Here is a 27,980-nt window from a genome sequence, read left to right as displayed (position 1 = left end):
GACTCAAGATGAAGTACGCTCTTGCCGCAGCTCTGATACTCCAGAGCACTACCGTACTCGGTAGCCTTCTGCCTGTTCATTTCAATGCGCCTTCTCCAGCACACTTTCTCGACATCGTCAACAATGGCACATACGATCTCGGCTGCAGACCCAAGGCGGTGCCATCGAAAGAAGGCCATTTCGAGCTCCACGCCCTGCTGACCGAGGACCAAATCGCGTATCTTTCCAAAGAGTACGAGAACCATGCAGAGATCAGCCTACACCGTCGTGACCTCAGCAAGAGGGCTGCCACCGCACCGATCGGCACTGGCGACCGTTGGTCGGGCGGTTCAGTCACACCGTCTGGTCTTGGCACCAAGGCTACGGGATCGACCATGAGCAGCATCATGAATCCCACCGAGATCAACTCTGCCATCAAGGGACTCGTCAGCGGATACGGTATCAGCACCGTCACTCTGCCATACAAGACCTTCAATGGCGCTACGCAAACCGCCGGATACGTTGGCGCTGGCACAGACAAGTCCAAGTACCGCCTTTATCTCTCCGCTGGAATGCACGCACGCGAACGCGGAGGCCCTGATCAGCTCATCTACTGGATCTCAGATCTCCTCGCCGCGAACAAGGCTGGAAGCGGTCTGAAGTACGGTAGCAAATCATACACCAATGCTCAAGTCAAGAGCGTCCTTGCCGCCGGCATCGTCTTCTTCCCACTCGTCAACCCAGACGGTGTTGCATACGACCAGTCTTCAGGATCACTATGGCGCAAGAACCGCAACACCCGGTCTGGCACTAGCGGTGCCTCCGTCGGTGTAGACATCAACCGCAACTTTGACTTCCTCTGGAACTTCAAGAAGTACTTCGACCCCTCCACATCCCCTGCTTCCACCTCGCCGAGCTCCGAGGCCTTTTACGGTTCAGCTGCTGCATCAGAGCCTGAGACCAAGAACCACGTCAGCATCTACGACTCATTCCCAAAGATCAGGTGGTTCATGGACATCCACTCCGCTACTGGCGACATCCTGTACAACTGGGGCGATGATGAGCTTCAGAGCACCAGCACCACCATGAACTTCCTCAACAGCGCGTATGACGGAAAGAGAGGTCGTCTTGGCGACTCCACGTACAAAGAGTACATTCCCTCAGCTGATGCGACAAACATCAAGAACGTTGCTGCCAAGACGGCGGCTGCGATGCGAGCAGTCGGCGGCCGTGACTACACATCCATGCAATCAGTCGGTCTTTACGCCACCTCTGGTGCCTCGGACGACTACGCTGCTAGCCGCACATACGCCAAGTCTGGCGCTAACAAGATCCACGGCTTCACCATGGAGTTCGGATACAGCACCAACTTCTACCCCACTCTGCCCGAGTTCAACACCAACATCCTTGACACCAACGCCGGTTTCATGGACTGGGCGCTTGCCGCGATCGCCGCCGGCCTTGACTAGTTGAGTTGCTTGAGTGCATAGCGAGAGTTCGATTGCAATAGGGGTGTTATGGCGTTTCAGACATAAATAATGTGGGGATGGGGTAGCATGAGCGGCTCAGAGGAAGTGTTCCTAGAGCGGACGGCGTTGACGAGTATACGAGGGTTGATGACAGATGATGACTCTTTCAGACGGCCGTTGTAGCACGTGTAGTAATCTTATATTGTTCCGAACCACTTGCCCACTCCCCATAATACATGACGATGAGGCGAGATGATCTCACTACCCTAACTTGAAGCCACCTCCACAACCACGCTGAAATAATCCCTCAGGATCAACGTCTCCACTAACATCCTTCAAGAATCTCCAATTCTCCTCTCCGTAGCTCTCGAATGGCTTTTGCCATGCTGCACAGTAGTTCAAGTAGCGATACCGATGACTCGTCCCATGCTCAGTGGCAAAAGCATCAATCTGCTCGATCGCCTCTCTAGTGATAGCTCTCACCACCTCATCATGCTGTTCCAATGCCCAGTTCACTGTGAATTGTACATTCACAAGCGGCTCACCAGATCCTTCGTTGAGGCCCAGCGGATTTGCATCGCCCTTCCGCGCCCAAGAAGGCAGACATGGCTGAAGGACAAGCGTCCAATTCATGCCCTGAACACCATGTTTCTTGATCTTCGGTATCGCATCGCGATACGCTTTATGCGCCGCATCCAAAGTCCGCTTATCGTTCTTGATCGTCGTAGTCGCAAATTCCTGTCGTCGTCCGGGCGGGTTCAAAACACTGAGTTCGTCTGTCGCACCGACTAGACTGCGGATCTTGAACGTACTCCACACGCGCCCAATCTTATGGAACCCAGAGCTACGCCAGCATTCCGGCCAGCCTTTTTCTTTCGTGTCGGGTGCGGTGTGAACGAGGTGCACAGAGATTGCTTGGATGCCAACGGATTGGAGGTACGTGAAGCATGCCAACGGGCCCGCAGCGTAGGGGTTGAAGCGTTGGTCTAGCTCACCGGCCAGTGTCCTCGCGACGGTATCATGGAATGCTGTGAGCACAGCAGGGGCTTTCCATGGAAGGAGATAAATGAATCCGCTCCACACGTTCTTCGCAGCGAAACTACGGACCGTGAAACTTGTCACGACGCCGAAGTTGTTTCCTCCGCCCTTGAGTGCACGCCAAAGATCAGGTTTATCGTACTTCGAGGCAGTCACGATCTGTCCATCTGCTAAAACGACCTCGTATTCGAGGACGTTGCTGCACACGAACCCGTATTGCGGCGAGAAGAACGAGAGACCACCGCCGAGCGTGAGGCCAGACACACCAACAGCAGAATTTCTCCCACCAGCAACTGCGAGACCCTCTTTCTCTAGTTCTGAGTACACATCAATCCACTTGCAGCCCGCGCCAATGACCACACTTCGCCCATCTGTAGCAGGAACGACTTGTTTGAAAAGCGACAAGTCGATGAGAACCCCACCTTTGATGCCCGACGCACCAGCAACAGCAGAATGACCACCACCTCGAATAGCAAAGATCGATTCCACCTCTTCTCCCGTTTCCTTTGCTCGATCAACCCTTAAATCGAATTCGCGTTTGAGAATCTTGACCGCCTGGGCTAGCTCCCACACATTGCGGGGTCGCACCACACATGCAGGCGGCACCTCACATGCTTTCTGGTCCCAATACGCATTCATTGACTCTTTAATTTCCGTTGCCTTGTCGGGCGTGATGACAATGTGGGGAATGGCTGCGACGAGCTTGGCTTTCAGTTGCCGTCCAGACGCTGTTAGGCCGTCGTCGAGCCTGAGACGGCCAGGTTTCTCGGCTTCAGCATCGCGTTCTATTTGGGACGTGCGGACGCTGAGTCGTTTTCTGATGTATACGGTTGCGAGAAGGATGGCTATGCATGAGTAGGATAGCCATGACAGCGCCATCTTGGAAATGAGTTAGGGAGGCTGGCGCCTAAACTGCGAGCGGACGGGCCAATGCAGCTGAGTATTGTCAAACTGTCGACGGTAATCTTGGAGACAGCATGAATGATGGGTTCTAGGAAGGATCAAGATATACAATGGTTGAGGTAGGTTATATGGGCGTCACTGGCGTGGAGATATGCTGCGTGATCTGGCATCACATGTGGATGACATAATCGCTTGGCGTCAGCAGGCCTGATCGGTGATGACGAAATGCGTCGCGCAATCTACTACATACGTACAGTCCTCCTCTGACAATTGCATCATACTTGGGATGCTGCATGCTTCAACCTTCAGAGTACAATCAAGTCCTAGCAAGCGTACAGTCGGCGTCTGATGCGACCCGAAAGCTGTTATCGCTTGGTGGCACTACCAATCGGCAACCATATCTCGTCTCGCTAGCTTGTGATGACAAAAGGTTGCGTGTCACGGAGCTGACCCAGCTTGTGCCACTATCGATCTTCCTGACTACACAAGTGACTCTGGTCAAGCGTTTCGGTGTGTGATTTCGAGGCGCTCGACAATGCGCAGACAATACGACATCCACACCGTACCGGCCCTGGGAACTAATGCATCATCCTGCGTGAACTCTGTACGCGAATGACTTTCGGTGCGGATGTAGCGATCGGCACAGCCTTGGCGTATGGCATCTCGTAAATGTGCTGTACACGAATCCTCGGATAATGAGTTTGGGAACTCGAAGGTAGTCAATCCTTCATATGTCGATATCGGGATACCACTTCTTTACCCACTGGTCAAGAACCTTGGGCCCTACCGGCTTCGTCAGGAACTCGTCTGCGCCGGCATCGTCTGCGGCCTTGCGATCGTTCGAGGAGTCCTGACCAGTGACAATGAACAAGACACTCCGTTTATACCCATGCTGCTTCTCCAATCGCCGTATCTGTCGTGTTGCATCGATACCATCGCAAACCGGCATCTGAAGATCCATGAGGATGAGCCCGAATGGTTGGATGGGCAGATTTTGTCGGAGCAGTGGGTCGTACTTGGGTACGAGAGCTTCGGAAAAGATGTTGACTGCCTGCTGGCCATCCTTCGCACTTCGGAATGGGATGCCACGACGACTGCAGTACATCTCCAATAGACGAAGATTGACAGCATTGTCATCAACAAGGAGTGTCAGGGGTTTGCTCGATGTTGAGGTCTCCTTCGTGGAAGCCGGAGGCTTAGTTTCGATGCGCAAGGTCCGTACCGACTGTACTAGTTCATTCTGAAGCTTGTCGGGGAATATTGAACCTCGCTCAGATGGGAGTTGCGGGCGCTCGTTGGAGTCCAGTGTAGAAGCTTGACTGACTGGCTCGATAACGATGCCACCGGTCGCACGCGACTCCTTTTCCAGAGCAGAGGCGCGGAATTCGGCCGAGATTGCATCCGCGTGCTTCAACGCTTGTTCAAATGTTTCCGACAAAAAGGGACCTTGAACGTATACAACATTACCCTGCCGTCGCACACGTTCAGTATGGAAGTCGAGAAAGCATGCGCATTCTGGAACAAGACATATCGCGACCTGGTCAGCATCGATGTTCGACGTGTGTCGGTAGAGCTCCGCTAGATTGGGTGTGTAGTCGACAACTACAAAAGCACCCTTAGATGTGTTGGACGCTGTCCAACCGGCGCTTGAAAGATACTGTGTGAAGTAGTCGCCGAGAGACGACGTTGCTGACTTGGACGTAAGATGATGGAAGGTCTGCGGAAGCTCACTGAATCTATCCTTCACTGTACGGGACGCAGGGAATGAGCTTGCGCAGACGGGCTCGTTGAACGTCGCTCTGATGTGCGAGCCTGCACCGTAGGGTGAAGTTACCATCTTAATCTCACCACCCAACAGTGTCGCCGCCTTACTCGCCAGCGTCAAACCAAGAGCAGACTCAGTACCGCTAAGATCGATCTGTTCGTGTACGTCAAACACGCGGTCGTAATTCCCTTTGGGTGTTTTACGTCCACTATGTTCGACGTCGACGACGAGGGACTGGCAGCCCTCCTCAATTGATATAGTCACTGCTACCATACCGCCAGCAGCATTTTGAGCGGCGTTGACCATAAGCGGCTGAATACAGTCCAAAAACACCCGCTTGTCGATAGCAAGCAGGTCGCAACTCGGCGGTAGATGGTGTTGTATTACAATAGATGGCCGCGTAGAAAGATCGTCCGATAGTCCTAGCAGGGTTTCCTTCAGCAAAGCATCTTCAATCTCAGAGACGGTATGCATGGTGAGAACGCGTTCTGCCTGTGCAATATCTGCCCACTGATTCAACTTGATGAGATTATTCACCGTTGAGATCAGCTCTCTTGCAGAAGTTTTGATGGTCTTAATGTAGGTGTATGGGTCCAGCTGTTCAATGTCTGGGCTGGCAGTGGGTGATGAGGCGGCTGTTGAAGGGACCACGTTTCGAGCTTTTAGCTCTTCAGTGAGAAGTTCGACAGAGCCAAGAATGCCATGTATAGGAGTTCGGAGCTGATGCGTAATGCCGCGAAGGAACGTTTCCTTTGCGCTGAGCGCCTCCTGGAGTGCGCGGCCTTGCCAATATCGACATAGTATTGTCTAAAAGTCACGAGGTGTCAGCAAAATCCCCCAAGATGAGCCAAGCATTGCTTACCGCACACATATGCACGAACCAAGAATCTATATCGTCAAAGACCATCTTGAGGTCGTTACTGGCTACTACTAGAAACATCGCTGCACGCTGACTAGTGCACTGTGCCGCGATAGCCCGTACAGGCCGAGGCGCAGTCATGTCCAAATGATTGAGGTTCTCGATGGCGTAGTCGAAATCTGCGAAAGTCAGCACACGTCATATTCGCATCTATCAAAATGACTCACAAGCTGTGTCTTCCCAAAGACCTTGCTCCAGCTCTGACGTGCGAAATCTCGTACCACCAGCGAAGGTTATGTGGCTGTCCGTGGTCTGATGAATGCTCACCTGCGTATTAAGATAAACATCCTCGAGCATTCTAGGGATCACTTCCTCCATATTGTGGTGGTTGTCGCATTGCTGCTGAGCTTGAGAGAGCAGTTCCAGCATCCGCCTACGTTCCTTTTGACGGCGAGCTCTTGCACTGTGCACTATATCCGTAACAATCCAGTCAGCAAGCCTAGCAAGAGCCTGCTGTACCGATGGCGAGAGAGGCTCTTGCGGGGAATTAGAAGCGACACAAAGGGAGCCGAAAGCCACGTGCTCCCCAAATTCAGTATCAAATCTCAGCGGTACACCGGCATATGCGCGCAAGCCACCCTGTTCAACATGCGGTGACTTCTCGAAGCGCCAATCTTCGGCCATATTCTGCAGCGCAAAGACAGTCTGTAGATATCAGTAGTGGTCCGGTGACAAAGAGGAGTGCCGACTTACGCCTGGTGGTTGGTTGATGGTGTGCGCGCAGGTACTCTCGCGACGTGGTAATATCGCGAGAGGAAGGTTCACTGTGACCATCCGAGTATAAGTACTGTGGCTGAGAAGGCCGGCAATGACAAACTCCCATCCTACTGTCTCATGCGCAAGATGAACCTTCTCCTGTAGGCGAGACATCAACTCTACATCTTCAAGCGCCCCGCGAGTATAGTAGTATAGCAATGTCAGCCTCAGCCTCTCATTCCGGGTCAAGACTGGGAAGAGATAGCGATCCGAAGAGCACTGAGGTGGACATAGTGTTTTGGCAGGTATTGGTGCTGGTGTCCAGATGTCGCCATCGCTGGGATACACCGACGTGACTTGTTCCGCAGTCCATGGCTCAAGGGGTTTGTCGGCATTCTCAAGATCAAGTATTGGCGCGGTGGTGGTCGGGCGCTCGGACGATGCCGGCGCAGCATGCCTCGATGCGAGGACGGCCGCATCTGCCTTCGGGAAGAAGGCAACGCGCTGGCCGCCCATGAGATGCATCGAGATATCTGTATGTTGAATTACTGCCCAGCATTGAAAGCAGAGGTCGCGCAGAGTGTTTTGCAGAGGTGTGATACACTGCGGGAGCTAAGGGCTGTCAGAGGGGCGCGCCGGGTGTAACGTTCCAGACTGGTCCAGATGCTCGATCGTGAGGATTGTGGCGACCGCGAGGGATTAGAACTGCGGCGACGATCGCGACAGCCGATGGTATCTCGAAGAAGCACTGATATGGCGAGGATGGGTTGTTTGCATCTGTTTGTCGTGTTCAGCTCGGAAAACTGCTAGTCGCAATGTATCCCGGCCTGGCGCCTTCCTCCGGGCCGAAGCAATCGGTCGATGAGATGCCTTAGCTGCATTTTCAGAATCCATTGTCATACTGTTTGCTCAGCACACAAGCAAACGCCTTTGTACTGTCGTTGCTTGGAATTGCGCTGCGATCGGTTGAGCATAGTCGAAGTGGCAAAGCTCGTGAAGAAAGAATGGGAGGCGGGGCGACAGCGCTTCCGACGCGTCCCATTGGCTGCGATCTGGCCCACTAATTTCCCAAACTTCACGTCCTCCGGCAGATGTCTACTTCATTTCTTCACAACGCCGCGCCTCGTCTTCTCACCTTCGAACTGCCGTTGTAAGGAGCCAAGATGTCACTTCTCAATCGCCGGGGCCTCTCCATCATGGAGGACTAGCTCGTTGTAGCCTAATGGACATTGCGGCCGAAATGTCAAGCGCGTGTGTCGGACGCCATCCAAGACAACCCCCTAGACCCGGATGTCAGCTTCTGGTCATGCCAACCTCCAGCAACGGCCTCCATGGACTCTTAGAAGGCTTACGGAGCCTTGAATGCTCACCATAAGCCAGTATTCGTATGCTCTGACGTGGCCAGCTATACAACTTGTACACGGCACCTCAAGAGTGGCAACATGGCAAGGAACAGGACTTCGGGCGTGGTAGCGTCGCGAGTCGAATACTATGGACACTGGAAACAATGTTTGTCTTCACATCTGCCCAAGGTAGTATGTGCGGCCATCGCCGCCTGTTCTCTGTATTTCTTATCAAACACCTCATGAGTCTCTCATAGCCGTTGTCCAGGTGCCCATTTCCCCGGTATCGTCGACTACATGGTCTTACACATGGTCGCTGTGTTGGGGAGCAGAAGCAGGTCTTTGCTTTCACTTTCACTTCAAATTCATTGCGCACATACCACCACCATCCACTCGTCGGTCGCTATGCCCGCTCTTATTGTTGAGCCTGGAACAATAGGCTCCCACTCAACCACTGCGACCTCTTACAGCTCATCGCAACTTGCAACTCCGCCTAGATTCACGCAAATACCCCGCCCCTCGTTTCTCCATTTCTCGTCACCCAATACTACACGCGAAAGGCTCAATACAGAAGCAACCTGCAGCTCATCTCAGCGACCTTTCCACAACTCTCCGCCTCCAAAGCACTACCATGTTGTCTCAACTGAATAACTCGTCTCGCAGTACAGATTCCGCCTCTGCCCAGCCAGATGCAACAAACTGTCCCAAGCCTGGCTTCATTCCAAAACCGCTTCGCGCAAGGAAAAGAATTTACGACCCCAGTCTGACTGCGGGCATGCGCCCACCCGACACAAATGTGACAGCAGATGCTCCAAGTGTGGAAGCCACAAAAGAGCGTGTATGGACCGAGGAGACCAAAAACCTCCGCGAGGAAGCTACCAAGCTGCTGGCCGCCAAACTCTCCAGGTTCAGGAAGCTCAGTTCACCTAACGCCGCGATCATGCAACGCGAGCCCGAGGTCTTCGCTAAGCAATGGGAGTCCGACATCTGGACCCGATCGATGCAGAGCTCTGATGGAAAGAAGTATGACGATGAGGTCAGATCAACCTTGCGACTCCTGACCAAGTGCGACAAGAAGTGGTCTGAGGCTTGGCCAGTCGATGATGGAAGTTATTGGGCAGGTGAAGAATGGTTCGTTTGGGAGATGGACAGATTAAGCTACGACATGTTGGAGAACGAGAGCATCGCATCTGGACCACATTCTGCGGACACTCCAGCCAGCCTCAGCTATGTATATACTCAATCCGACTCCGCCACCGAAGCCACCGAGGCCATACTTAATGCCGACAATCACCAAGAAGACCTCTCACCAGAGGCGCAGTTGCGCAAAGACAACCGTCGAGGCTTCCGAAGCCATATCCGAGGCATCTGCGAGTTACTGCGATCTGCGAATGATACAACGAACCTCGACGTCGTCGCGCTTGCATCATCGTGGGAGTCCGAAATTTGGACTTTGTCGCTCGAGCACGAAGACTGCGACACTTCATACAACGAGGATATCGATGAGGCACTGGAAGACTTAGACGACTGGAAAACGTACTGGGATTCGTCTGAAGGCGACCCTGAAGGCAGTCGAACCGGCCGACAGCTCTTCCTTGATCACGTCCAACAGCTTCAGGCGCACAGTGCTACGTCTGGTAAGCAGACTGAATCGCCGACAGGAGTCAAAGCATCGGCGGAGCCCTCCGATCCTCACGAAGATAGTGAAGATGCTTGTCCCTCCATTGAGACCGACGATAGTGATGGTGGCGTCGACGTTGGTTCAGACGACGAGTCTGACGATGACCAAACTGAAACGCAGTACAACCCTAACGACACCTCTGAAGACCATGGTCTTGACTCAAATACTGCCGACGAGCTCTGGGATCTTGCTGGGGGTAACGAAGAGCTATCAGATGATTCTGCAGACGACGCTGGAGACAACGACATATCTGACAAGTCTTCCGAAAGCGACGATTCTGAGATCATATCGCCTCGCTCGCCACAGCCTCACGAAAGCGATGATGAAGATGAAAGTGAAAACACCATGGATGGTGTCAGTTCTCATCATAGCTCTTCCGTTCCAGCATCTCCGATAGCATCGGCTTTCGCTTTCACCTTCGAGCCTTCTCAAAGCAGCGTCGCTGTACCTATCATCCCGTCTGGCTTCGACCCTGGAAACTGGACTGGAGCATCCGATTTCACGGCACCCCTAGGGGGCGACATGGCCGTAAATGGGTCTCTTTCGGCTGGTGATGTTGTCGCCAGCCAGACTTCAGAGGTTCAAGACCTCAAAAGCCCTGAGCAGATTGATGAGGTTGCCGCCGACAATAGCTTGGAGCCTATCACTTCTTCCTCCGTTGACGGCGACGTAGTCGCCAGGATCGGTCAAGAGCACGCAGTGCAGGAGGCCCCCATGGTCGCTCCAAAGGAGCTTGAGACGAAAAGGCCACAAAAGGTCGTCTCAGAAGATTGCTCTGGTAGAATCAGAGAGCTGACTGCCGCCATCAATGCATGCGAGGCCGAATGGCTGAACGCAAATGCAGGCAACTGCGCCCCTTCCGCTTTCGTCGAACTCGCGGGAAACCTCGATAGTATTGGTGCCGAAATCACCAAAGAAGGTGATTTCTCTTCCCCGTCGGCATTGAGCAAGATCGAGGCGCTGTTCGCGAATTGGCATGCTTTTGTCAACACCATGAAAGCCTACATCGGCATTAAGGAGTACTTCCATCCCGACAACGATTTCCGCTTCAATCGGCTTGTCAACCTATATCGCTCAGATATCGAAATGATCCCCGTGTACGAAACCATGAGTCGCATGCCAGGCGCTCAAGAATACTGGCTGGGTGAAGCAAACAAGCGACGAGAGAGCAGAGATGATAATCTGAAGAGCATCAACAATGAGATTGCAAAGATGTTTGGTCTTCGCCAAGCCTACCGCCATGAGCTTGAGATGCTGAACGGGCAAGTAGACGACAAGGCGTTCAAGGAGTTTGGCAAGATGACCCTTAACATGGTTCACGAACGCATCTTGCAGGTGAATGAGGATTTAGGCCTGCAGGACTTGTAGATACCTTCCGAAGTCCCCAATTCGTTATCTAGATATACCTAGTATAACAATCAAGTCTCAAACCACTCCAACTCATCCTCCTTCCCGAATACCGCTCTATAAACCCTGTCTCCATCCTCCTTAAGCACCTCCTCCGTATGTATACTGTGCAAACTATACTCCCTCTCATCACGACTACTTCCATCTGTCCCGTCTTTCGCGGATCCAAAGATGCGAATGTGAATGTATCCGTTGTCTAAAGCGGGTAGTTTGACTTTGCCGAAGAGATGCAGACCGTATGCTGTTACGGCTACGCGAACGGATTCGAGGTCGTCGGCGGTGAATGATGCGAGGTCGCTGTCGGAGAGGTGGGAGACGGCGCGGAAGTATTCGGGTTCGTGCTCTAGAGGGGTTGTTAGAGGGTTGAGGAGAGTCGATGGAACAGGGTGGGTTTACTGTCATGGTCGCGACGGAGTTTTAGGAGTTCGCTTTTCACGGTGTCGAGAATGGAGGTGAATGCTTCGAGGGATGCCTGTTGGGGTGCGTGCGCTGCGCTCAGGTCGACGGTGTCTTCTGTTGCCATTGTGAATGCTGTGACTGTAGGTTATGCAGTAAATAAGCTTTGTGTTAATAGGTGTGAAGAGTTAGCAAGCAATCTGGTATGCTACAGCTCTATATGCTGTGTATGGATTGTGCCATGTGCCATGACGTGGACTGATCAAGGATGCGATGTTGGATGAGGCGTGTCGCGTCTCAGCGAGTGGGCACCGAGCGCGCCTAGCCTGGAAAACCGGGCAGTTGAGGGAGGAAACTTGGCCTCGCGACTTGCAAAGCTTGGGAAGCACCGAGAGATCAGGCAGAACGACTACGCATGCCGATAGTCTGGAGTTTGAATGAGCATGAGACGTGTAGGACTCGAAAGCGTGTGGTAAGTGCCAGACTGCTAGACAGTCGATAGCTCGTGGACCCTTGGACCCTGGGGAGCTTAAGTAACTAATCACGCACTAGCGCACCTCCGCAGCTTCCCCGCTTTGCTCTTCAGCAATCTGGGACAGACTACCATCCAACGTAATTGTGCGTCGGAAAGCAGTCGTTTACTGATCCGTCCTTTCATATCTCACGGTCACCTTGAGCAATTGAACAGGTAGATGCAGCAATGGCAGCTTCGTATGTGCGATGCGACAACAGCCCGAGAGAAGCAGACCTTGGGAAGTAATACATGCTCTGGAGGTATGGGCCGCAATAGACGCATCAGCACAATGATTTCCTAAAGGTACACACATGAACACGTCCGGAAGTCCATCGTTGCTCGTGATTGAGAAGTCCTTACGCTGTAGGTCTCATTTCCCTTTCCATCGGAAAAGCCCCTTCTGCACGAAGCGAGGGCAAATCGGCCCACGGCATGCTGCGCTTACCTGCATGGCTACATTGAGTACCAGTCACTCTGGCGTCTAAGGCGTGTAAACGCGCCCTTTGCAAGACACGAATAAGTTTGTCCGCGTCTGCCCTCCCGTTGCGACTCGAGGAAAATAGCATCAAGATGTCTACTACTACCATCACAGAAGATCGCATTGAACTAACCAGTTACGCTGCCACTTTACAACCACCGTCAAGCAAATCGTTACCTGGTCCCTCCAACTCAGCATCTTTGAGTCACATCCATGACGACACACCAGACAACGCAGCCTACTCCGTCACCGCAGTACCAGACGGCGGATACGGATGGATAGTAGTCGCAGGCTCCTCAACAACAAGTTTCTGCAACAACGCCATCATAAACTGCTGGGGCGTACTACAAGCCGCATTGCTCGATTCAACGCTGAAAGACGTGCCTCCATCCACACTCTCCTACGTCGGTTCCCTGGGACTCGCAGGCGGCGCTTTGTACGGACTAGGAGCCGTCCGTCTCATGAGATTGATAGGCGGCCGAGCAACAATCCTCCTCGGTGTCTTCCTCATGGGCTTGGGGTTGATCGGAGCAAGCTTCTGCACGTCCAATCTGCCTGGTCTGTTCGGCACGTACAGCGTCATTGGCGGCATTGGTATGTCGCTCAACTGGACTGTCTGCAACACAGTTCCCGTACAGTACTTCAGCGCTCGTCTCGGTCTCGCAAACGGTCTTATCAAGCTGGGCGGCGGAATAGGTGGCTGCGTCATGGCGGTTGCGTTGAACGCCCTGTACGAAAAAGTCGGGATCGAGTGGACTTTCCGCATACAGGGTCTGCTTACCTGGGCTATTGGTCTTCCGGCTGCGTGGATGGTAAAGGATCGTGTGCCGCTTAGGAACATACCTTTTGTCGACCTCTCCATGTTCCGGTCTCTTACCTTCATTGCTACGTTCGTTGCAAGCGCCATTGGTGTCTTTGCGCTGTTCGTCCCGCCGTACTATCTACCACTGTTTGCGCAGTCGATTGGTCTCAGTTCTAATACTGGTGCTGCGCTCGTCGCTGCTTTTAACGCCTGCAACGCCATCGGCCGGTTCATCGCAGGTCCATTGTGCGATAAGTTCGGCCCACTCAATACCTTCGTTATCGTCATGGTGCTCAACGCCGTAAGCATGCTTGCAATCTGGCCAGTCTCAAATACCCTCGGTCCACTCGTCCTATTCGCCATCCTGAACGGTGTTGCGAACGGCGCGTACTTTACCACCCAGCCAACGGTAGTTGCTGGTATCTTTGGCCCTGGAAGAGCTGCCGTAGCTATGAGTATGTCGGTCACTGGTTGGAGTGTGGGGTATCTGATGGGTGCGCCAATCGCTGGTTACTTGTTAGAGGCCGCTGGCGGTAGACGAGACGCCGCGTCGGGTCAGAACATTGATGTGTATCGCCCTGCCATCTTCTACGCAGGCGGAACAGCGACTGTATCGGCACTATGCGTTCTCATTGCGAGGCTCACAGTTACGGGGAAATTGCGCAAGAGGGTTTGAGTGCCATGTACTGGGTGGAATATAGAGCATTCTTAACTCGTTGCAGTTGTGATTGATCAATCTGGCAGACAGACCTTACTTCTAAAATTCAATGGAATCTATGTTGTCCTGGAAAGCACCCTCACATTTACAACCCGCACGTTCATGCAAGCGGAACATCTTCTATCTCACTGATCTGCTGAACCGCAGCCCGGAAACGCTCATACACCTCTTCCGCACTCATTGTATAGTCGGCATGGAAACCAAATGACCCCCCGCGTTCATTCTCGATGATGGCAAGGATAGCGTAGTACCTATCGCGCGGGTCCATACAATGCCGATGTCGGAAGTCAAAAGCCACATCGAGAAGGTTCCGCTGCAACACCACATGTTCCCCGCGTGCAGCCTGCCTCATTTGATATTCAAGCATGTATAGCAAAGGTGTCCAATCGAGTTCCTCCGCATGTCGTTTGTGAAGGTTGTAGAGCGGAGATACGATGGCAGACTTGACGCGAAACACTAACGACCTCAGGGTACGTAAGTCAGTCGTCCACTGAATCCGGTATGGGCCGCACTGCAACACTATGTGGCGCGCTAGGACTGCCTCTTGAACTGTCCACATCCTTTCGAACCAAACCCTGGTCAGGATTCTACTTATGCTTCGTTCCAGCTCTGGTATCGGGATGTGGAACCAGGGCGCATCTTCCCTTTGCGTATAGGGTTCCAGGAAAGACTGCAGGTTGTGCATATCTGTTTCAGTCTGTTCGGTGGGTTGGCCTAGGTACACGAGGACACTAGCTGCGTTTGTGTAGATCTCGCCTATCATCCGAACTTGATGCATCTTTTCCTCTACGTCCTCTTGGTTGATGCATAGTGCATCGACCCAAAGTACTCTAATTGATTGTGGTCTTCGGAAACTGTTAAGAGCATTATAAAGGCTCTTGCCTACTTTGTGATCGTAACCATTGACTAGGATGATGGCGTCTCTGTGCGGCGCGGGTCCCCAACAATAAGATACTGCTTCGTATGAAGGCTTGTCTCGAACATCTCTTGTAACCAACGTAGTTTTGATAGCGTCTCCAGGATTCCCAGGATGTAGCTCGAGCAAGCGGAACTGTCTTTCCTCTTCCAATGGCCAATGTACATACTTGTTTCCGCTCTGTGCAAGTCAGCGGAAGCTCGAGTTTCGATCCGGGCAAACGCACTGAAGCCATGGAGGGAGGAGCTCCTGGACCGTCAACGGTATATCGTAGCCAGAGACCGAACGATAAATTCCAGTTAGAGGGTAGCCAGAATAGCAACTTGTTAAGGCGGAATGGGAGGGAGCTGAGGCTGGAAGCCCAAACCCAGGACCGCGTCCTGTATGACATTTTCGAAGGCCCAAAACTAGGTATAAACCCAGTCGACCGTTCGTCACAAAAGGCAAGTTGGTTCTTGAAGTTGCAGGTCGCAGATTGTGAGGGCGCGGTCGAATACTTAAGAACTTCAACTGAAGGCTTCAGCAAGCTCAGCCACTCTATGGCGTTTTGGCGTATACTGGGCCAATCAAACTCATCCTTCACATGCATGACCTGCAGTGATGATTGGCTCAGAACACAGCGTGGCCAACCGTCCCATCTGTAAAGTCACCTGTGCAAGGCAACCATATTTCTTGAACCGCAGCGCGAACCAGACAACATGCATACCCTAGCCAGCGACGTGTCGGCCTGGGAGGTGCCCATAGTCCATGACTGTCTTGCGTGCGACTATAGGGGTAGCTTGCCTCGAGAGTAGTCGCTAGATGGGAAGTCGACGATACGGTAGGGAACGATCAGATACCCTCACTGTACCGCCAGAACTCTCGGAAATTGAACAAGTATAGTTGGTCTGATATATCATTAACCTGTATGAGGGCGCTACAAACAACCCACCAAAACCGAATCCACCACCCAATGCGATGCAAACATGCCCCTATATACATAAATCATCATACAAATAACCCCTATCGCCACCAACTTCACCCAAACACATTCGAGAAGCACCAGAATACCACTCAAAGCACCAGACCCTCTCCTACACCTAGTAAGAGTCCCCAAAGAACTGACTAGCAAGCATAATATCCCTATCCCCATTCGCGAAATCCCACCCCACGATGGTCGGATCCTGACTACAACAGATAATCCTCCTGGCATCGAACTGCAGTTTGAAGACACGTGAGTTAGTGCCGTTGTTGGTGAGAGGCGCGGCGAGAGGGTGAGGCTGGTGATGATGATGATGGTGGTGGTGGTGTGGTGCAGCGTTCGCAGGGCCGGCGGCACCTTGCTGTACTGGTGCGGCGTTTGCGGTGGGAGGGTTGTTCGCCGTGGGAGCTGGGTTGGCGGTGGCTGCTGTGTTTGCGGGTGCATTGGCGGCGGCGGCGGTAGGGCCATGCATTGCTTGGGATGCTGCGTGGAGTGCGTGGGCTTGTTGGGCGAGGGTTTGGGCTGCTTGGGCTTGGGCTTGTGCTTGCTGTGCGAGGGCTTGGAAGTTGTTTTGTTGTGCAGCTGTTTGTGGGGTTGCTTGTTGATTGGGGGGTTGGGCAGGGTGGTTTGCGTTGGCTGCGTGGTTGACAGGTCTTCGGGGGCGGCCACCGGCTGCTCGGACGGCGTCGTTTTGGAGGAGGGTTTGAGACTTCTCCCATGCTCCGTCTGGGCCTCGCTTCCATATGATGACTGTCTCGTCATACGAGCCAGAGACTATGCGCGCCCATTTGCTACCGCCGCCGCCGGGTGGTAGTTTGGCCCCGTAGGCGAATACCTTCGACGGGTCACGAGAACCGGCGTTACGAGCGCGTCGCTGTTCTCGGCTGAGGTTCTGACCAGTGAGCTGGCCACTGGCCTGGGCTGCGAAGTAGTTCTGATCAATTGACCGCGCTTCGGCTTCGAGCTCCTCCTCGTTGCCAGGAAGGTCGCCAAACTGAGCTTGCACGGTGCGCACAAGATTACTGTGGCCGTTCAAGCAGGCTACTTCTGCCCCAGTTGCGCGGTCGAAGATGCGTACACTTTCGTCCGAGCTGCCACTAACGATGCGTCGTCCGTCGAACTGAACACATGCAATACCCTTTGTATGGCCCGAGAAGGTTCGCGTGCATGCACCAGTGCGGACGTCCCAGCATTTGACACTCCTATCTCCAGATGCAGACACGATTTGACCATCAAGAATCTGGATGGCATTGACTGCAGCACCGTGTCCTTCCAAAGTCATGATCAGGCTGTACGGAAGGAGGGGTTTGAAATGGAGGTGTTGGCTCTCGACGTGTTCCTGCATGTTGATAATGTAAGAGGGGAAGCGAGCGCCCGACTTCATGGTGGATGAAGGGTAGGTGTCGTCCGTGGGCAGCATCTCCTTGCGATTCCATACTTTGATCGTCTTGTCTTTCGAGCAAGTGACTAGGTAGCGATCGTCAAACCTGAGATTCAGGACCGACTCGGAATGCGCCTTTTCGATTTCCTTGATGATGCGTCCTGTGGAGAACTTCCACAGAATCACTCTGCAGTCGCTGCCACCAGAGACTACAATGTCTTGCTCGGGGCGCTCGTCGAACTGTAAGCACAGCACGGACGCTGCGTGGCCGACGAGTGGCGGGTGTACAAGGCGCTGAGTGTCCAGGTTCCAGACCCTGATGCTCTTATCCCTGCTGCCGCTCACTAGGAACTTCCCAGAATACTGTATGGTATACACGCACTCGGTATGAGCTTCCTCGGGGTGGTTAGGGTGTGGTAGCTGGAAGTTGGAATAACGGCCAGTGCTCCAATTTTCTTCTAACCTCCTCTTTTGCTTGTAGAGATATTGCCAGTTGATCCTTGCTTCTGGGCCTGGAAGCAGCAACGAGGGGTGTATCGGAGGCCCGTTGGTCTCCGCGGAGGTGCTCGCCTGTGACGCCTCTTCGGTGACCGCGCCTTGTCTTCTTTCTCGGCGTGCCACGTCGGTGGGCGAGGCTGTAGGCGATGCACCGTGGAAGGAGATGCCCTCCATCTTATCCTCAGACCTGACGGATGGGCTGTCATCAGCCTCTACAGCACCGTGTTGTTCGCCCCAAGCGTTGCCCGCTGAGCCACTAACGGCCATTGGCTCTGATATGTTTTGTGTGCCATTTTCCAACGCGGCCCCGTCACCAAACAACTGCCGTTCTCGCACGCGCTTCTTGTGGGATGGTTTGCCGTAATCGGTGTCTTCGGCGGCTCTGTGTCGCGTCTTCCGCTCCTTCTCCTTAAACTCTGCGCGCTTCTGTCTTTGCGCCTCCTCGTATGCGCGCACCTGTGGGAAGTTGGAGTTCCAGCCCTCTAGCCTGAAAAGCAATTTCCATAAGGGGCTGTCGAGCACGCGTTCTCTCCACGAGCGGGACAGTGTCGACGCGCGTAATAGCGTCTCGGGGTTGAGATATGAGAGGATCTGGAAGGTGATCTCGGGTGGAAGGTACATGACAGGGTCGAGATGGAGGAGTGGGTTGAGCTTCTCGACGATACCGGCTATCGAGGAGGTCCGCAGCGAGCGTAGTATGGCGTATGCGAATTCTTATATGATGTCAGCGCAGACGCGCATGCTCTCGTGATATGTACTTACCACTGCGTTCGTTCTCGCTCAGGTTCATAACCCAGTCGGGCAGGGCAAACGGCGAGTCGGCGTCCATCTCGGCGTCGGTCAAGCGCACGTCGCTGCGCATAGCCATGTCGCCCTCATTCTGGCTCCTTGTGTCCTCGGAGTAGCCTTCGTCGAAGCGGTTTGCGCTCATGGCAGAGGCGGGGCGGAAAGGATGCATGTAGGGCGGGCCCGAAAATTGGGCGTTGGGGTTGCCTAGAGGGCCTGCCATGGTGGTGCACGCGAGGATGTGGGTGAGTGGAGACAAAGGTCGCTAGCTGAAAAGTGATGCTGCGGCCGTTTGCAGCGCGCTGGACTGCGGTGAGAGGATTGTGTTATGCTGTCTCAACATGCGCTGGCAGGGTGGTGAGGTTGGTGCTGCCTGGCGCTCTTGGTAATCACGGTACTGGCGATGCGGAAAGCGACGGGTGGCGAGGTACGGGGTGCGATGCGCGTTCGGCTTATCACGGCGGGGTGAGGTCAAGTCAAGGATGGAAATGTCAACTTCGCGATGGCTCTCCCACTTTCGCAGAGCCTCGAGATGCCCAGGTGCAGCATGTCATGGCTTCCCGCGACACACGCCCGTGCACCCGCGCCCATTCACTCCAGATCTGCCGCTAGCCGAGCTGCCTAGGGCATGCGGACTACTACTCGTGCGGCCAAGTCGCTGCATCTGAGACACACCAGGAGAGGGACGCTAGATGCCCGCTTAACGGTCTGATGCACTAGAAGTTGAAGGATGCGGGCTAGAAGAAATGCAACAATTCCCCGATGTCGTTGCTTTCATGTGAAGGTGTGCCGTCTACGTGAAGCAGCGATTAGTCAACGGTTGCGCAATCGCCTGTTTGAGTTTTACTGTTGGGACATCGTGGGGGAATTTGTGCTGTTAACGCTGTTTGAGGATGCCTGACGATGCCTGACAGATGTGACAACTTCACGTGGATGTCTGACGGCTGTCTTGAAGCTTTTATTATATCGCCCAGGTAGCTGCGGGCGTTCAAGCGCCGATCGGGAACATCACCTGCTCTCGCGTTCGCCTGAGGTGGACCAATACTGTGTGCCCGTCGGACGGCATGTGAGAACGGGCGCGTATCCAGCCTCCCATGGCCTTCCCGGCAACCTCATGGCCACAGAATGGGAATTGCTTTCTCACACCGCTCGACTGCCGCTCTCTAGCAATACTCGCATGAGCCGCGTGGTGTACTTGGGGCTAGCAAGGCTGGAGAAATGGGTCCGCGACGGGCAGGCAGAGGGGCGATCGCGGCCCAAGGCAGCGCCTGTGCCGACATGACGAACCGCAGGCGGCAGATGCTGGAGATGATGTGATAGGCACGCGCGTGCATTCACATTGCTAACCTTGCAAGTCATCGCAAGTCATGAGCGAGGCGCCGTTGTGAGTCAGCTGTCATATATCGCAGACTCGGTCGTGATCAAAGGACTGGCACTGGAAATGAGTGGAACGGCGACGCGCCGCATGGCTGTGGGGTGTCACCGAGCCGTGCTGCAAACAGCGTCGTTGGCACAAGCAGCGCCCAACGGACAGCTGCCAGCCTGTCTGGGACAGCCAGCAGATGCCAGTGACGGGCGTGTATTGAGTTTTGTAGTCGCAGTCACGTGCCGGCTGCAACGCCTACATGGGCGGGTGAAACGACGAGCCGTGAACCCCTTTAGGCGTGCGCCGCCCGACACCTCATGCGAGACGTCCTGCGAGATTACACGATTATCGCCCATCTCCAGCAATAAGAGATTATCGCGACCCGAATGCAGGCCGGCGGTGATTTTGCTCCTGTCGCCGCACGCTCCACATCGCCGCCCTGTTCAGTTAGCAGCAGCGACCCTGACCGCCTAGGTGCTAGCGCGAGCGCAAGGAGATCGATGAAAGCAGCATGGAGGGCGGACTATCGTTTCACTCGGGTCTGGTGAGAGCCCATACCACCTTTGCCGTCTCCCATCCACCCCCCAAGTCGCCCTCACAGCACACTGCACACGCCCGGATGACCTCGACCGGGCCGCCTGCCCTCATGTCGCACCAGAGCTTCCAGAGCACCTACTCGAGCTACTCGCACAGCAGCGCGCGCGACACGCAGAGCACCCAGGCCACCAGCAGCAGCACCCTCTTCCACCCCCCGCCCGCCTTTCCCACGTCCTCCACGCCCGTCAATGGCGGGCCCGTCGAAGCCAGCGACAATGTCCTCAACAAGCGGGCCGACAAGGACACCTCGCTGTTCCAGCGCTGCCTGACGCTGCAGATGCGCCTGCGCTTCATCCCGGGCTTCGACCGCTGGATCGCCGAGGAGGAGGGCAAGGCCGACGACGATGCCGACCCCGTCACGCTGCTCTGGCGCACCTTCCGCCGCGGCTACCCGCTCATGGAGCTGTACAACGCCCTGGGGCCCCGCACGCTGCTGAGCATCCCCAGCTCCAAGCAGGACGAGAAGAGCCTCAAGAAGAACGAGAAGATGGCCTGCTACAAGTTCATCCAGAGCTGCGTCGCCGAGCTGGGCATCCCCCAGGAGAGCTGCTTCATCCTCGGCGACCTGTACGGTGACGACACAACTGGTTTTGTGAAGGTGAGCCCGCACGACGAGACTGTGGGGTAGGCCCGCGCTAACACTTCCCCAGGTCACCAACGTGGTCAACAAAGTGCTCGACGAGCTGGTCGCCCAGGGCAAGATCGCTGGCGTTGCCGAGACCCTCGAGAATGTCGGCGGCGTCGTTACCAAGCGCACCCAGCGCGAGCACATCATCGACGAGCTGGTCAAGACGGAGCGCACCTACGTGCAGCATCTGGAGCTGCTGCAGGAGTTCAAGAAGCTGGTCGAAGAGAAGGGCGTCATCAGCGGCGACCAGGTCCACGACATCTTCCTCAACCTCAACGCCCTCCTCGACTTCCAGCGCCGCTTCCTCATCCGCGTCGAGCAGACCAATGCACAGCACCCGGACGAGCAAAATTGGGGCAACCTTTTCGTGCTGTACAAGGATGCCTTCAAGGTCTACGAGCCGTATATCGCGAACCAGAAGAAGTGCGAGCAGATCGCCATGCGCGAATTCGACAAGCTGAAGGAGACGGGCGGGCCGGCAGAGATGCGACAGATGGTGGAATCGCCGACTCTCCTCGCGTCTTTCCTGCTGAAGCCCTTCCAACGACTTACCAAATACCCCCTCCTACTTCAGGTATGATCTCCAAAAACTAGCCCAGAATCCCATCTCTAACGCACTGCAGCAACTCCGAGACAAGGGCGATCTAGACGAAGGACGACGCGAAGACATCTCCAAGGGCATCGAAGCAGCCTCCTCCGTGCTCGCAGGCACCAACGATGCGATTGCTCGGGAAGAACGCGTCGAAGCGGTCGAGGAGCTCAAAACGCTTGTAGAGGACTGGAAGGGCCACCGAATTGAAGGTTTCGGAGACCTGCTTCTGCACGGCCAGTACACGGTGCTGAAAGGCGAGAGCATGACTTCCAAGAACGAAGAGCGCGAGGTAGGCACAACCACCACCAAACTCTGCGTACATTGCTAATACCCTACAGTACAAGATTTACCTCTTCGAAATGATACTACTCTGCTGCAAAGAGATCAACGTCAACAAGCCAAAGAACAAAATGTCCACGCGAACCCTGGTCACTAAAGACGGAAAGCCCAAACTACAACTCAAAGGCCGCATCTTCATGCAAAACGTCACAGAGACCATCTCCCTACAGAAGCCAGGTATGTCCACCACCTCCGATTCCCCCCATCCCCACTGACCATTCAGGCTCCTACACATGTCAGATCTTCTGGAAGGGCGACCCTGGAATCGAAAACTTCATCATCAAATTCACCTCCGAGGAAACCATGAAAAAGTGGGCCATGCAGGTCGATACCCAGCGCCGCGTGTGGAAGGACCAGGCGCGCACCAGTGCCAGCACCACAGCCTCCAAGCCATCAGATACCCAGTTCGCGTACATGCGCGATCAAGTGCTCGAAAACCCCTACCAGGAAGACGACGATGAAGATGGCGACGAGGATATTGACCCCGTCACAGGCTATCCTTACAGACAAAACAGTTCCACGCCCTCGTTGCGTTCGCGGTCAACGACTGGTGAAAGCGGCCCTCCAGATGGAGACTCAAGGGTACCGCCTCCACGTTTTCCTATGGGCTACAACGGTCAGCCAGCACTAACCCTGCGCACCCAGCAGATACAGAATGCCTCCAACAATGAATCCTACTTCTCACCTACGGCAGAAACACCAATGCAAACTCCCATGTCAACACACTCCAATGCCCGCACAAGCTCGTCGTCGAACGGCACATTCCCCTTTCCCCGTCAAGCTCCACCAAACGGATATTCTCACGATGAGAATAACCGCCACACTGCTCCTGCTCAGTCGCGCCACGGATCCAGGGGCGAGAACGTTCAACACCCCCAAGGCCGTGCGATGCAACGCCCGTCACTTCCGGCCAATTCCACTCTTTCACAGCAAGGTAGATTGCGGGCAGCTAGTAGCCCTGACATCAACTCACATCTCCAAGGACAAACACGAAGAGCGCCGCCGTCACAGCCAGTACCAGATGTGCCACCTTTCCCTACCCACTACGCCTACAATGCCGCGATTGTCAACCGAAGTAACAGTAACTCGCCCAACAACCCACCGCCACGCGCTGCAACCCAGTCACCAGCGATCCAAAGAGACCGCTTGATACAGCAACGAACCGCCGCGGAGTTGGCCAACGCGAACAACGAGTACCACAACAATGCCATGCGCCGCGATCCGAACTACCCAATACGTACAATGACGCCCGCATCATCGTTTGAGCGAAGCCAGGGCACTTTGACACCCGCATCTATGGATTCACGAAACATGTCGCCACCGCTTGGCCAAGACTCGAGCATACCGACACAACTCAAAGTCAAGGTGCACTGCCCATCAGCCGGAAGCTCGATGGTTCTGGTCGTCAGCACCAACATCAGCTACCAGTCGCTCAAAGATCGCATCGATGCCAAGCTCCAGCGATCGACATCCGTCTCACTTGGCTCCGGCCAAGTCAAGCTAAAGTACCTGGACAGCGACAACACATACGTCAGCATTCAATGCGACGACGACGTACAAGAGGCGTTTGAGAATTGGAAAGAGCAGCAAAGCAATCTCAACCCCGGCGGCGGCCTCGGCGAGATTGAACTTTTCTGCCAACGGTAAATTCTGTTATTACACTGCTTTTCGGCATCACGGGCGCTACTACACCATTTGGGGCATTGATTCAGGCGTTCTTCCACGGCGTGCTCGGCATACACCGCTTGCTCTTTTACTCTCTCTTCCCGTTCCATGATATATCCTAGGGGCAAACATACCCTTCTTGCCCCGGCGAAATTTGGGTTTGTGTCTGTATGTGGAGGGAGGCTGGCTTCACAAATACCTCTTTTTTGCTCTTCTCTCTTCTACCGACCGAACGAACGCCACTATCGCATCATCCTACCCTAACACACATTTGCGGGATGCAGAGCTGGTTGGAGGAAATCAGCTGGTTCTGTCCTGCGTGCGTTTGTTCTTCACAACAGACGAGCGTGATCTCGTGCCGCGCCTTGTTATACTCTGAAAGACATGTTTTATCTATACCACGAGCTTCCGGTTTTCTTCAGCTGCTTCGTAGGCGGTGCCGGCTCATCTTTTTTCTCTCTTACTTTCTTCGACTTGAAGACTATAGGGTGGGTGGGCTTGGGTTGTGGTATGATTGAATGATGTAATGAATGCTTTCAGTTTCTTGAGAATTTGAACTTTTTTGTCTTTCATTTGACGTCTTGGTCTTCGGTCTAGGACTAAGTCGTTGGTACCTTTAGATTATCGTGCTGAGGGGTTGCAGGTGTTGAAATACGATTGTTTGAAGTTCTCGAAAGACTTTATGCCGCATTCGATTCATGACTTCCGCTCATCGTCACATCGTGTCTTCTCGAGGTCGTCCCTGCCTAGCTCCACCCCATTTAAGGAAAAAACTGAACACCCTAGGGCCTACATTAAGATAAAAACGTGTAAAGCAGATAGCCTAATAGCGACGTAGGCTCCTGGGTGTTCAGTTTTTCCCTGGTATGAGGTGGCTCATCTCGTCAAATCTCGAACTCCGCTCCCACTCCGAGCACCGACCGATATCTTGGCACGCCGAACATCTATCCATCCATTACCTCACCCGCAAACCCTCATCTCAACATCAGTATCCACACCCAGCAACACCCTCTCCCAATGCCTCCTCCCTACGCAATCTCAAACGCGCTCCCCTCAGACGCTTCGGCGATATCCTCCCTCTTCGCACTATCATGGCAATCCCCCTTTTCGCGCCTCCAATTCGGCAACGTGGAACCACGTGACCTGGCTAAGGCAATGACGCCTCGCATCGCGCAGCAGATAGCAGAGAAACGTATGCTGTTTATGGTTGCGCGTGAAGAGGAAAGTGAGGATGTCGTCAGTGTCGCGCAGTGGAGTGTACCTCCTTCTATATCCGTGGGAGACGGTGAGGAGTCAAGAGAAGAAACGGAAACGGGGCAAGAACGAGAAGAGAGAGAAGCGTTTGATGAAGAGATATACTTGAACTCCCTCCCCGCATCTTGCAACACAGCTCTCATCCTGGAATTCACGACGCGTCTCAGGGTTTTACGCGAGCGCATATTACAAGGTGCTCCTCATTTCCTTCTCGAAAATTTGGCGACGCATCCGGGGCATCGGGGACGGGGGTTAGCTGCGCAACTAATCGGTCATATACTGGAATTGGCTGATGAGAGGGGTGTGATTGTGTATCTGGAGACCGGGGAGGAGAATAAGGCGAGGGGGTTGTATGGGAGGTTGGGGTTTGAAGAGAAGGGACGAGAGGAGCTTGAGTTGGACAGATTTACGAGTGGGGAGGAGAGGGCGAGGATTGGGGTGGGAGATGTGCATGCGATTATTGGATACGTTGTTCTCCTAGATAGTACGATAGAAACAGAACGTTATTCATGATTTTCGAGGATACATGATTCCAAAAAGCACTCAAGAGCGACAGCCGTGGTCAATGTCATCAGTAAACTGACGATTTGGGATCAACATGACAGGAAGCCCCACCTATACGGTAAATGCGAACAAACCAAAGTAACATGTCTTGATATCGCATATGCGAGCGAGTACACGTGCAGAAGCTGGGTGTATTGCCACACAACTACTTGCTGACATCAATTGCAAGGACGAAACTACAGCGCTGAAGAAGGTTGAAAAGCTACACAAAACTTGACTGATGTACCGCAACATTACGCATAAGACTCTATCCATCTGAACGAGTCAGAGAGGAGTGTTTGACTCGTCTCTGATGATTGCGATGTCCCTCATTCAAGAGTAGTTTTGTGTGGAGGTGATGAGTTTGTATTACGGAGATTGTGAGAGGCTCGCTGCTCGCTCTGCGTCATCGCAGTCTCAGTGACGTGTTCTACGTACAGTTTAAGAAGATCGCAATTGACTAGACAAGATCAAAGTATTGAGCCGCGATACCGGCGTTTCTGGGTGCCTCCACACTTGTCTCGATTGTTGGAAAGTTGTTGTGACCACGATCATGGACTTGAAAGCCGGGGTTGAGGAGCAATTTATCCAGTCTGGGATCTTGGAACTGTACATTTTCTGTGCGCTCATTCCAAAAGGCAAATTTGTATCCCTTTGCGTCCTCGTCATAGTAATGGATTGGCCATAGGTGCTTGGGTAGAGGTCCCAACAGTGCCTCTCCGGCGTTCATTCCCGACATGTATGACTGGCCAACAACTTGATAGGATTCAGGTCCGGTCTGACGAAGTAGGATGGGAGAACGGCAGCCCAAAAGGACACAAACTATATCACCCGGTCTGGCGGATAGTGGAGCGAGGCCAACTGAGCCTTCTGTCGTGACAAAGAAGGACCGGTTGTGACACATATGTCTGACGAAGCCTTCGTATCTGTTCCAATGAGAAATGAAGTCCAGATCTTCGAGTAATGGGGAGTTGGTTGTCAATATAGACTTGAGCATCTGCACGACGAGCTCAAATTCTGGATAGTTTTTTCGGACCGGGATAGTGGAATGGCGGAACATGCCGCAACAAACAATTTCACACACCGCAGACAACTGAGGGATTTCGATGTCATTTGAAATTGCCAGATTGGATATGACCATCTTCCAAAGAGCCATTAGCGTGGTTTGAAAATCGTCTTCACTTTCGCGGAGATGCAGAGGTTGTACATCTTCTATCATCGCGGCAGCCGCACCAGCGACACTCAACATCCCTTCTGCTTTGCTAGTTGCAATCGACTCGGTATTAGCGCTTGCATCGCTCGATCCGTTAATTAGTTCCGCTTTTAGGTCAGTTGACCAGTCTGGGACCCATGTTGGCATATGGGGAGGAGTGTCTTGTAGCTCACACTGGATGAGTATGGATAGATTTCTCGCGTGATTTATGAATCGTGTAGTAGTGTCTCGGTAGACAAGAGCTACATCCCGATTATAATCCGGAACAATGCCTATGTTCTGTTGGCTTGGATGAAGCAGGCTTAACACGCCATATATCTTGTCTCGAAGGTCTGCGCACGCAACATGGGCAAGGTCTCCTCGCAAACGTTGGAAAAAATATACCCGTTTTTGGCAGATTTTGTGCACCCGTGTTAAATGGAAGATGAAACTTTCCAGCTGATTTCCAAGTGCTCCATTCATCAGGCTGCTACCTTCACTGTAGATGAAGAAGATAGCATCCTTAAATAGATGCCAAGGCATGGAGAGTCTACCACAACAAATGATTGCTTGAGTGGCCAGCCCGATCTCCTGCCGAGTCCAGAGACGTTCAAACCACTGTCGACGCAAGAGACAATTGACAGCATGGGCTTCCTTGTCTCGAAGCCGGTATTTCCGCGGTCCTTCTAGCACACCAGAAGATGGATCGTTGACCGCCACCTTAGGTTTGAATGAAAGATTGATCCAATCCACATCGATGATCGAACCGATCAAGTGCATCGCGTTGAAGGCATGGAAGGAGTCATCTTCTTCGGGCCCAAGCCAGACAACAACTTGACATGCTCCTCGGTAGATATCGCTCATCAAAGTGACCTGGCGGCTTCGTTCCTTCATATCGTTCTGATTGATGCACACTGCATCTGCCCACAATATTCGAATTTCGTTCGCGTCTCTGAGATGCTGTAATGCTGTCGCCAAGTTTTGCGTCACCGAGATGGTGCGTTTTCGGGAAGAACCGACAAGAACGGGAACCGGATCGGCTGTCGAGCCCCAGACGTAGGATAAAGCTTCGTACTTGGATGTGTCATCCAAAAGCACTTGCTCCAGCTCCACGTGAAGGTCATCTGAATAGTCGCCAGGACTCAGTCTCAGAA

At 53.6% G+C, this 27,980-nt stretch overlaps 8 protein-coding genes across 8 annotated transcripts; 4 read left to right on the top strand and 4 right to left on the bottom strand.

Moving 5' to 3' along the window:
* Positions 1 to 8: 8 nt before the first annotated feature.
* J4E78_006586 (uncharacterized protein) lies at positions 9 to 1,448 on the top strand (the record flags this gene model as incomplete). Its single annotated transcript, XM_049367196.1, has 1 exon — positions 9 to 1,448. The coding sequence occupies one exon, from the start codon at positions 9 to 11 to the stop codon at positions 1,446 to 1,448; it is 1,440 nt and encodes a 479-aa protein (XP_049220943.1).
* A 261-nt stretch (positions 1,449 to 1,709) lies between these two features.
* Positions 1,710 to 3,365, bottom strand: J4E78_006585 (uncharacterized protein; the record flags this gene model as incomplete). The annotated part of the gene is made up of 1 exon (XM_049367195.1): positions 1,710 to 3,365. The coding sequence occupies one exon, from the start codon at positions 3,363 to 3,365 to the stop codon at positions 1,710 to 1,712; it is 1,656 nt and encodes a 551-aa protein (XP_049220942.1).
* A 751-nt stretch (positions 3,366 to 4,116) lies between these two features.
* Positions 4,117 to 7,294, bottom strand: J4E78_006584 (uncharacterized protein; the record flags this gene model as incomplete). The annotated part of the gene is made up of 4 exons (XM_049367194.1): positions 4,117 to 5,961; positions 6,017 to 6,192; positions 6,241 to 6,718; positions 6,767 to 7,294. The coding sequence occupies 4 exons, from the start codon at positions 7,292 to 7,294 to the stop codon at positions 4,117 to 4,119; spliced, it is 3,027 nt and encodes a 1,008-aa protein (XP_049220941.1).
* A 1,449-nt stretch (positions 7,295 to 8,743) lies between these two features.
* On the top strand, positions 8,744 to 11,161 carry J4E78_006583 (uncharacterized protein; the record flags this gene model as incomplete). Its single annotated transcript, XM_049367193.1, has 1 exon — positions 8,744 to 11,161. One exon carries the CDS (start codon positions 8,744 to 8,746, stop codon positions 11,159 to 11,161), a length of 2,418 nt encoding a protein of 805 aa, XP_049220940.1.
* Positions 11,162 to 11,211: 50 nt separating this feature from the next.
* J4E78_006582 (uncharacterized protein) lies at positions 11,212 to 11,723 on the bottom strand (the record flags this gene model as incomplete). The annotated part of the gene is made up of 2 exons (XM_049367192.1): positions 11,212 to 11,543; positions 11,597 to 11,723. 2 exons carry the CDS (start codon positions 11,721 to 11,723, stop codon positions 11,212 to 11,214), a joined length of 459 nt encoding a protein of 152 aa, XP_049220939.1.
* Positions 11,724 to 12,680: 957 nt separating this feature from the next.
* On the top strand, positions 12,681 to 14,066 carry J4E78_006581 (uncharacterized protein; the record flags this gene model as incomplete). Its single annotated transcript, XM_049367191.1, has 1 exon — positions 12,681 to 14,066. One exon carries the CDS (start codon positions 12,681 to 12,683, stop codon positions 14,064 to 14,066), a length of 1,386 nt encoding a protein of 461 aa, XP_049220938.1.
* A 2,037-nt stretch (positions 14,067 to 16,103) lies between these two features.
* Positions 16,104 to 18,605, bottom strand: J4E78_006580 (uncharacterized protein; the record flags this gene model as incomplete). Its single annotated transcript, XM_049367190.1, has 2 exons — positions 16,104 to 18,515; positions 18,600 to 18,605. 2 exons carry the CDS (start codon positions 18,603 to 18,605, stop codon positions 16,104 to 16,106), a joined length of 2,418 nt encoding a protein of 805 aa, XP_049220937.1.
* Positions 18,606 to 20,635: 2,030 nt separating this feature from the next.
* J4E78_006579 (uncharacterized protein) lies at positions 20,636 to 23,819 on the top strand (the record flags this gene model as incomplete). Its single annotated transcript, XM_049367189.1, has 5 exons — positions 20,636 to 21,211; positions 21,264 to 21,815; positions 21,865 to 22,122; positions 22,172 to 22,349; positions 22,396 to 23,819. The coding sequence occupies 5 exons, from the start codon at positions 20,636 to 20,638 to the stop codon at positions 23,817 to 23,819; spliced, it is 2,988 nt and encodes a 995-aa protein (XP_049220936.1).
* Between the last annotated feature and the right edge of the window lie 4,161 nt (positions 23,820 to 27,980).

This window comes from Alternaria triticimaculans (genome assembly GCF_023758025.1).
Source record: "Alternaria triticimaculans strain BMP 0046 chromosome Unknown scaffold_9, whole genome shotgun sequence".
Taxonomy (NCBI): Eukaryota; Fungi; Ascomycota; class Dothideomycetes; order Pleosporales; family Pleosporaceae; genus Alternaria; species Alternaria triticimaculans.
Note: the sequence above shows the minus strand (reverse complement) of the source record. Positions and strands in the feature narration are given on the sequence as shown.